The sequence below is a fragment of the Mycetomoellerius zeteki genome, unplaced genomic scaffold (genome assembly GCF_001594055.1).
Source record: "Mycetomoellerius zeteki isolate Tzet28-1 unplaced genomic scaffold, Tzet1.0 scaffold188, whole genome shotgun sequence".
NCBI classification, from domain to species: domain Eukaryota; kingdom Metazoa; phylum Arthropoda; class Insecta; order Hymenoptera; family Formicidae; genus Mycetomoellerius; species Mycetomoellerius zeteki.
Window position 1 is genome coordinate 640130 of NW_017256836.1, and position 10737 is coordinate 650866.

General features: G+C 34.6%; 2 protein-coding genes across 3 annotated transcripts in view; one reads left to right on the forward strand and one right to left on the reverse strand.

Moving 5' to 3' along the window:
* LOC108721942 (uncharacterized) overlaps window positions 1-1802 on the forward strand; it is a 29419-nt gene extending 27617 nt beyond the window's left edge. Inside the window, exon 18 of the mRNA XM_018446772.1 lies at window positions 1-1802. Within this exon, the coding sequence (XP_018302274.1) occupies window positions 1-12 (12 nt within the window). The 3' untranslated portion in view covers window positions 13-1802.
* A 4788-nt stretch (window positions 1803-6590) lies between these two features.
* LOC108721889 (kelch-like protein 10) overlaps window positions 6591-10737 on the reverse strand; it is a 7589-nt gene continuing 3442 nt past the window's right edge. For both annotated transcript variants that reach the window (XM_018446677.1, XM_018446678.1), the window contains exons 6-9: window positions 9707-10042; window positions 8492-8614; window positions 7504-7671; window positions 6591-7033 (exon numbers count right to left, since the gene is read on the reverse strand). In XM_018446677.1, coding sequence (XP_018302179.1) covers window positions 6795-7033; window positions 7504-7671; window positions 8492-8614; window positions 9707-10042 — 866 coding nt within the window. In that variant the 3' untranslated portion in view covers window positions 6591-6794. The remainder of the gene's footprint in view (window positions 7034-7503; window positions 7672-8491; window positions 8615-9706; window positions 10043-10737) is intronic.

Below are 10737 nucleotides of genomic sequence, written 5' to 3' on the forward strand. Positions count from 1 at the left end.
TCGCGGGACTGAAATATTTCAGATAAGGAAAGAACAGTCTAGCGCACACAAAGAAATAAATTAACTGTAGCTTAATAAAAAAAAAGAAACAGGAATTCGAACGCGGAAAGCGTCGCATTCTCCGCGACATCTTCGACCATTCCGTGATTAAAGTATATTATAGACGTTCTGTCCAGCGTTGCCTCGCTTCTTCTCTTCGCTTAGCAGTCTTCTTCCAAAGAAACGGGATTTCGAAGCGAGGCAATCCAATCTTTTTTACACGAAAACGCGGTTCACGCCGTCGTCGATTTTAGTATTGAAACATTCGTCAGGTTCTCGTGTCATCTTGACATACCGATCATATATCACGGATGCGAAAAAGTCGCGCCTATTTATCATTGACGATCGAATTTCGGTTTCATTCCCGCAACGCTTCATCGAGAATTCGCCTTGTGGGCATTCGAATTGAATGGACTTGTAGCTTGCCGTGAAACGGACCTATTCTAGTGATTGTGGTGGTGATAATGGTGGTGGTAGCAGTAGTAATAGTAGTGATATTGATCAAAAAAGATGGAAGAAGATAAGACAACACAGAAAAGATGCAAAGTAGTACGAAAAGTTAAGTATATATGCTTGGAAGATTCCTGTCGTCCACGTCATGCACACCATTGCTGTAAGTGATGTGATGTGCATGAATGATCGAACGTACTCCAAAGTTTTACATATTCGAAAAAGGAAAAATTGAAACGAAACCTGATCAGCGCGTTAGGCCTAGCGTAAATGAAGCAATTATGAGGGGACACGATACGGTCGCCGGACACATTTAGCTTCATCAACATCGTCGCAAACGGATCACGATCGTAGAAGAAAAGGGGACGAAAGTTATTCATCGACGCAACCATACCAGCAATTAAATTCGAGGATGTACTTTTTTTGAAAAGAAAGGAAATGAAACTTCAACGAGCAAAGGCTCTATCGCCGGATCAATTCACTATAATGTACAGCCACGAATTAAGGAGAGCAAAAATAATAATATTAATAGATAATACAAATAAAATAATAAAAGTATAAGACAATGCAACGACACATTGTCTAGTCGTATAGGAAAGTTACGAAACGTATGTCAATTGTTATCCTCAGATAAGTATGAATGCTGAATACGATGAGTGCGAAGAGCGGAGGATGAGAGCCGAGTACGATGCTGAGAGAAAAAAAGGGAGATAGAGCGAGAAAGAGAGAAAAATATCTGAAAGAGAAAATGATTGGGCTAATAGAAAGAGTAGAGTAAAAAGATTGAGGATGAAGAAACGTCGATAGGACGTTAATCAGCATTATCAAAGTCAACGAGAGGATTCGAAAGAGATGCGATAACGGATTTCATCAACATCTCGTACGAACGGGTTCCCCAGTGTGATTTCAGTGCAGTGAAATGAGGACTCGCGCCCTGAAACGCGGCAGAGGAGAGCGTCCAGGGTGCGAAACGGACGCGGTGACACGACAAGAGTGACTAACGTTTCAGGTATATGAAATCCCTCCAATGCTAGATCTCAATTGCTCAGAACAATCTATCAATGAAAAGCAAAAAAAAAAAAGATTAAAAGAAAATTATATTAATCGTAATCGAAGGGTAACAAACGCGAAACGTCCGCGAGTGTTATCACTATCAAGATCGAGTCATCGTATAATGCGGGTTTGACTTTTGTCATCTTAAAGTCTACAGGGCGTTCCGGAACAGTTGACCTTAATTTTGATAATAAATTCATTCGAAATAAATACTTTTGGTCGTAATATGTGTGTAGAGTAATCAGCAATTTTTTAACGATAATTACAAAGAATTGTTTTTAGATCTTAAATCTGTCACGTAATTGCAGAAGGTAAACAGATTTTATCCATTTATTATATCAAAATTTTAATTTATCTAATTATATCCAGATGTTTAATACTAAATATTCAAATGTAACGAATGATGCTATCCTTGAGAAATAGAATTTAAATTTGCCAAAGATTTTATCATTAAAATTCAAGGATAAGTTTCTGATGCTCTGTGTATCAAGCTGCGACGTATGATCATAACACTTCAGCGCGAAAATGGCGTCTCGTATCTCAGCAGTCATGGAAACATTTTTTGTGGGAGAATAGGAATTTTGAGAAATCAAATGAATATATGTTAGATGTTTATATTGTGCATTATACAAATGTGCATTTAACATTTTTAATGAACACAATATGTCCATTATATGTCCCTATTTGTGAAGCGATGTATAAAATAATATTGATAAGCCGATATTCTGTAAACGATACTCGCGAATATATATATAAACTATATGTATCCATAATACATTGCAGTCGTTATAAATTGAAAGCTGAAATACGAGGTACTCATTTTATCGCGCATTAACAATTATGGAATGGAAAGTCATAAGAGCTATTTTATATTCCAAAAACCATTATTTTTAAAAATAAGAGATTAGAGACTTATCGCATATTTCATTCTAGTTATTTCGTTTACGGTTGTAAATGAATGCGTTTTGCGTTTTTATTTTATAGGACACGTGTTTGCAAATAAACGCATGTATATGACGGATAGCCCTTTATAATTTTCCACTCCACGATTTTCTCGCGTTACAAATCTCTGAACACACAAATAACAAACTGTCCCAAGTGCAGACACGCGCATAGTAGAAAATAATAATTTTTACAACAATTCTATCGTAACATACGTGTTAAAAACGGATCATATGGATCATACATCGGCTCTCAATATGCGAGTAATATCATATCGCATGTAAATCCGTATCACTCGTATCATCCAGTGTAAACCATTTACATACGTAAGAAACGTATGTATCTATATTTACGTGTATTGTCATAAAACGATTACCGTTAACATGTATACTACAATCGTATATGTTGTTTCAACCGTTCTAATCTGGTAATCGTAAGATGGTGAAAAGTTATACGAACAAGTGCAACTTTGCATCAGACTAAAAGAAAGTTTATGGCATATGTGCAAAAATCGCATGTTACATCCAATTCTCTCTGTTTAATATAAAAAACTAAATAAATTATTTTTCTGGACGTTCAATAATCTTATCCTTTTAATATCGAGACAGAAAATTTTGACACAGATTTTGAAAATTATCTGTTTTCTTTTTATTTCTGTAAAAATACTTGAAGTCACAGGTTAAAATAATAGTAATTTACAAAAATATAGTTCATGTTTAAATATAATTCAAATATAATTGATTGTTATCTATATTATTTTTCTTACAAGTGCAGGGTAACTTTTTATATAGGGAAGAGATTTTTGAAATTCTATATTGATATGTCAGTATATCTTGATAATAACTCTTTTTTAGTGTGATATAAAATTATACTTGCTGATGCACACAAATTTCTTTATGATATGTCGTAATTGGTAGATTATTTTATCAAGTTCATTATTAATAACGATCTTTATTCTTCTGAATTTCGAGTATTTATTCTGAATATTTAGAATATGATAATTTTCAGAATCTTCCAAATATTGTCTTTGACAGACATTTCTGAAAAATCAGTTTCAAAGCACTTCATATGTGTATCAAAACGTTTCTGTATAATTTATCAAGTAAAATTTATTTGACACAGGAAATCTCAAATTGACATTAAATAACCTTGCAATATTAATCACAATTTAGAATTGAGAGTTATGTTTGTCTATATTTGACGATCTCTATTAAAGATTTGTGACGTTCATGTGCCGTCAATGAACGTGACGAATGTGCATACGAGTAAAAAATTCATGTTGTGACTGTCTCTTTAATCAAATTTTTACTCCGCAGCGATACGTTTATCAGGTAAATCGCCGCATATATGTTGTTCCCTCAACTACGAATAAATCTCACCGATGACGTTTACGTGCGTCATGTATCGATTGCGAGAGAGACAGGTCATCTCCTCTCTTTGTCTGTTATCAATAACGCGTTACAAATCGTGCGCGAAAAGGAGATTACAAACTACGAAAAATAGGGAAACGGAGCTTTGGAGATCCTGAAAAGGAATCTTTCGATTTGCTCTATCACGAGGAATCAGATCAAAAAGAATTTTCATTGTTATTCTATTACTATTATTTGCTCAGTTATATCGTCGTTTTACATTGTAATCGATTCAGCACGCTCTAACCGCGATAATTACAATTTTGTACTCTCGTCATGTAAACTTAAGTTTTTATCTTACTACCTAAGGCAACAATTTTCTAGAGATTTATCGGGGAACGATGGGAACATAATCGGATCAACGATGATCGGGATCGCGATCGATCAAACAATTTCCGCGTTCCGTCTCTCGATATATTTTAGAAAGATTTTTTCCAGACTAACTAAAACTATTTCAAGGACATAAAATCGTTGTTGCGTTTTTGGTGGATATGTCCTTGTGTAATTTACGATTCGTGTATTTCGTGTCATTCCTTTCCTTCATCCCATGGCGCCATCCTAGCTGGACGGCTTGAATGCGTAGCGAGATTTCTTTAATAAATTATAGGCCTGTTCTTTTTGGCTGAACTTTTGCACCAGTTCATATTTTTCCTTTTCTCTCCAGGAGGAAAGAAAAGGAAGAAAGATGAACTGGTATACAAAAGTTCAGCCAAAAAGAACAGGCCTTATAACGACCTATGATGGAGACAATGAAGAAACAATTCAGAATGAAAGCAATTTTGCTCTTATCGGACTAACCAAGCACTTTTCGGAGGTCCACGAGAAATTAAAATTTAGATACAAAGAAATTAAAGATAAATAGATAGAAATGTAAATTAATACAAAGTAGAAAACTTCATTAGATAAAACATTCATAAAATTTTTTGAACATTATATATCTGGTTTTTCATTGATTATACATATAAAATTTATATTTTTCCAATATAAAAACGAATTATATAAATTGTATAATTTAAATATTTATATTTTTTTGGCGATTAAAAAATTAAATATATTTCTCAAATTTCTATATTCTCATATTTATCTTCTTCTCTAATAAAATAAAAGAAATTAAAGAAATCGAAGAGCTATAAATTTTAGAATGGCGAATTTCGAAGTGATTTTTAAAAGTTAAGTGCCAAGGTAGTGCCAAAAAAGCAGAAATTGCCAGTCCGACAACGATACCCTTTTTCCACTTTGAAGTGTGCATCGAAGTGTTCATCGATACTTAAAAAAGAAAACTCGCTACTATATCCTGTTCGTGTCACGATTATTAAGCATGTCGTACAGCTGGGTTTGTAAACAAGCGTCACCATGTAATCCTCAATCGAATCACTTGCGAGAAAGAAAAAGTGTAAGAGAAAAAGAAAGAAAGAGAGAGTGAGAAAGAGAGAGTGAGAGAGAGAGAGAGAGAGAGAGAGAGCGAGAGAGAGAGCGAAAGAAAAAGGGAGAATAAAAAAGCGTCAACAGGAAGACATAATTGTCTTTAAAAGAGAAACACCAATGAAGAAGTAACATTGTATACATTATACATAACATGAGTATACAAAAAATGAATAAATCTACGTATATATAAAAAAAATGAGAGATAGATTAATAAAAAATCTCAAGCCATACATTACATATTATTATTATTCATTAACGAATGTGTATTTACCTTACCCGATAAAAGTAATCAATATCCTCAATCGAGAGTAACTTAATTCACAGGATATACAGTTGGGAATATCTAATATACGCAAAATACGCGATTACGAAATCAACGATATACAATAAAAGAACATCATTTGACTTAAAGAGATCGATTTAATTGACTTAAAATAACAGATACATGTGAATCTTGAACAAAAATTGCGATATCGAGATATAATGCGAATAAAGACGGAAAATGTATTCATAAAAAATAACAACATTGCTCCGTGAGTAGTGAAATGTCACGCTCTGTGGCATTTCTCGCAGTTCGAGAGAGTGTAAATACTCGTTCGCAGAGGATATCGCATCAAATAAAATTCCACCAATTTACAAAGGACTAAAAGTGTCTCTCTGTGCGGATATATCGCGTTTGATCGCATGTATAACTCTCGTTGTCACGTGTGTCTATGAATTGAAAGGAGATTTATAAAAAAAAACAACGTGAAAAAATATCATTTATAAAATAATAATTAAAATTCGGAGACGCGCGGAATCGTCTCCCACGTGAAGTCACATGTTAATTTGCGTCGATTCAAATTTCCGTGTGACGGCTAATTTGCGAGAAACGCGAAAACGACTTACAAAAACTTGTTAATGGGTAATGCCACTTTAAACCCCTCATTTTCTTTTCCTCAGCAAATTGAATTTCATTGTACAATTTAAGAAGCTCATTTTAAAAGGCTAATTTTCAAACGATGTAACATTTAAACCCGCCTTTTTTCGCAAATAAGTAGTAAGAATTCGTTTCCTCTCCTGGAATATATTTTCTTTCTATACGTTTCCCTTTACTTTTTTTGTGCAATTGAAAAGTCAGTTGGCATAGCACAGTATCTTTTTAAAAATTGTAAATTGTAAATCTATTAGAAAATAATATTCTGCCTATTTTGTCGAGTAAACAATTTTTAGTAATCAACAATAATTAAAAACATCGATACAATTTCATGTATCTTTTTAAAAATATCTTGTTTCACATGTTACTATTTATTTGAATAATAACAGTGATCAATTTATTACAAATCTTGTATCGTTAGTCAGGAAAGATGTATACTCGATCAAATGTGTGTGTGTGTGTTGTACAGAATATTATTTTTAACGACATTCACAACTTTTGTTGTCGTTATAGTATGACGACAACATCGTGCCAACTGACGCTTCAATTTTTAACGACGTTTAGTCGAGCTCGTTTACAACGTACAACAGCTCGCTCTGCATCTCTTTTTCATCGTTGGCGTTTTCCTCTCCGTAGAAATTTCCGATACCGTCGGCCATACCGTCGGTAGGACCAACAACGTGCATCGACTCGCTTACATCCGTCTGCTCATCGTCCTGTGCTGAAATTATGACGTTAGTTCCGGCGGAACCTTCGCCAGGTTGATCGGACTTTTCCTGATTCTTCGATGTTGCCTGGCCTGGAAAAGTCACATTGATATATTTAATCCATCGAAATTCTTGTTGCTATTGAAAAAGTGAAATGTTTGCGGTAAACATGCCTCGACAAGCAAATTTCGGAATAAATGATTCACCGCATACTCTGCATGTTCCGAAGATTATTTAGCGAGTAAATTTGATTCGCAGATCTGTTTTAACGCGCGTAGAATACTTTTGGTAATTCACGATGAATTCGAATGCTGGCTCTTCGCCAATAACGCTTTTACAGTAATTGTGTGAATTTTACGAATAGCTGTAATGTTTCTTACAACCAAAATGTAGAGAATTTCGTGATGGGAGGATTGATTATGAGATGCAAGCTCGCCGTGCACACACGTTTATTTACGCGTATCGTAAATATGCATGGAGGCGTAGAGCACATAGTTGAAGGTTTAATCATCTCTTTTGAGGGGTTTGCGACAAAGGCAGCTGAGTCGGATATTACACTGACCTTGGCCGAGATCTCGTGCTTTGCCCAAATAGGAGTACTCTCGCGCGTTCGCTAAACCCGCTATCACACAGGCACTGAGTGCACTGCGACTAAGATTCATAGGGGATGCATCATACCATTCATTGTAATCCCCATCGTAGCACTCGACGTGCGCGATTGTACTGGATCCTATATTACGATAATGTCATTCCTTTATAATCATAAGCCGTTTATGTTTTATAAGAAAGTGAAAATCTCTCTTTATGGCAACGTGTAATTTTTGGTTCTCTTACAATATTATATTTTACCGAGGAGATAACCGCTAGCTGAAACAGCATCCTACAGATTACATGATTTCATACGATTTCATCTGATGACAAATAATTTTCTTCACTATATATGAATTCATTTGGTAAAATAAACGATTTTATCCGATATTACATAATTATTTCTCGTATTGCATATGTAATTATCGGATTGTACATTGAAATTTTATAATGATTTCGGAGACTTTATCCCACGATTACATTGAATAATTACCCCCTCGTATTTTACACGTTGTCAAAGTACACACACACACATTTCCAATTGTGACAAGAACATAAAATTACTAAAAACTTTTCCAATATTTCTAAATAAATAAATTAACAAAGATACCAGAAGATTTGCGGGTTATTATCATGTCTTCATCCTTTGCTAATACCAACGTTTCGTGAATCTTGAATGAGTATCAGTGCGCTTCTCGCTCTGATGAAGTGAACAGCAAGGTTCACGAAACGTTGGTATTAGCAATGGATAAAGGCAATAACCAATAAACCTTCTGGTATCTCTGAAGAAAATATCCATGAAAGCCTCAAAAGCAGATAAATTAACATTTCTATTTTTCTTAAACTGTATCTTCTATTACGACGAAAAGAACATTACGGGAAGACATACATTTGTACGTCTCTTTCGAAATTATGTGTCTGAAAATATAATAAATCAAAAGAGTAAAGGATCAAAAGGATACCATTGTAACCGCCGATAACGAAAATCATATCGTCGAGGATGACCGTGGCGAAGTTGCTACGTGGACTAAACATCTCCGAGATCTCGTGCCATTGGTCTGAGTGATTGGGAGTGTAACGTTCCCCTGAAAAATAAATGTTTTTCCCGAATGATGCCACTCTTCAGCACTTAACCTGTCACGTCAAACGCTTGCATGGAAAATATTTGACACATAGTTATACATTCGCAGATATTATCAAAGAGACTACGTCATGATACGGGCATGCAATTCGAGAATGATATCACGCAACTGACGTTGTTATAACTGAACGAGATCGCCATTGTCTGCGCGAACTTTGGTCAAACTAAATCCGACAAATGTACAGAATATCTGTGGAAACTTTTCTTGGCTAATTAATTATTATTATACATACATGACGTTACACATGCATATATTGTTTTTATGTATAGAACAATAATTAGAAGTTTTCCATCTAAAATTTATTTATACAAAGATAAAAAATTGATTACTTTTTTTCAATTTGTTCCTTTCTTTAATAATATTTTAAAATGTTGAAGTGCCTTTTTCAAATCGCTTTGATTGTTTTCTTGGATAAAGAATTTTTTTCTTTAATCATATCTTAAAATAATGGAAATACTTTTTGATTGCAGTTGCTATTATTGAATAAATAATAATAGCAAGAGATAACTGGAATCTAGATAGTAAAATTCTAACAGTTTATTGGCAGGTTGATAACAAATTTAATCAGATTTCTACTATAGATCCGTAATAATCTGTGTTCATATTAAGCTCAGGCTTTGTCGACAGTCTGCTGACATATCAACAGATTAGTGGTAGAAACTGAGTAGGATCTGAGCGTGTCGACAATCTGATGGCAGACTGGTAGTACATAGAATCAGAACAGAAGCTACAAATTCTGCTTGGTTTCTGTCGCCAAATTGCTGACAAAGCATATCAGCAGGCTTTGTCCTATTTCTGGCGGCAGTTTGTCGACATTGTCAGATATTAAAGCCTCTGTGTAAAATTTATTGCTTTTCTGCCATCGAAAATTGATAGCACACTCTGTTCAAAATTTGTCTCTGCAGGCTATAATTCCAGAAATTGTTAGTGTGTTAACTCTACCTTCAGACGTTTTTTAATTTTAATACGCGAGACCATAACTTTGCAGAGTCTATTAGAATGCATTGCGTTGATATTGTAACAATCAAAACTAACCGGAACTTAGTCTAGCAACGCCACTGAATCCACCAAGGGCATAAAGACTATCGCGGAAAGCGACTAAGGAGACGCCGGATCGTGGGCTGATCATCGAATCAATATTGGTCCACTGACTAGTCTCTACGTCGAAGACCTCCGCCGAGTCGAGGACTTCCTGGCCGTTGAAACCGCCAACAATATAGATCTTATCATGCAGGGCGGCCGCGCTCGCGTCCGATCGTTGCCGATGCATAGATGGTATCATCTCCCATTGATTCCTCTGTGGATCGTACCGTTCGCCAGAACTCATTCTTGTGCGACCATTGTATCCGCCGAGAGCATAAATCTTGCCACCTTAAGCGTTATCAGAACAATGCGCAATAAGTAGACAATGGAAATAATATAAAGGAAAGGTGAGACAAATGGTCTTTACCGAAAAATAGAAGGATTTGTTTTAACATTAATAATGGTGTGAAAGGAAAGAACATTTTACTTTTTGCATGCATTTATGCATATTATTATTTTATTATTTATTCATTTGAACAATGCTTCACACCATTTCAAAGGAAACCTATCATTGTTCCGGCGACAGCAAAATCTAATTTAATTATAAGGTAAACGTCATATACCTATGTCCGGACACTTACACAAAATTTATTATTATTAATCTCAAATGCTATTTTTATTACAGTATTATAATTTAATTGCATTTAAAGATTACAATTACATTATAATATTATGTTTTAAAAAGCGTATTTGAGACTAATATTAACTTAAATAAATAAAGTGTTATGTAAATGGACATAGGTCACACACACACATGTCCGGATATAAGTACATGTCCAGTCATTGGAATCAGACAGTACCTATGTCCGGACAGTTACACAAAACTGTATTTATTTATATTAATATTAATCTCAAATGCTTTTTTTTACCTTAAAGATCAATTTGAATTAGTTTTCTTTTGTCATTAAACATCTATTTACATTATTATTTCCCGTCAGCATATTAATTTTCCAATTGTAGTCGGACACTGGGACAATTACGTC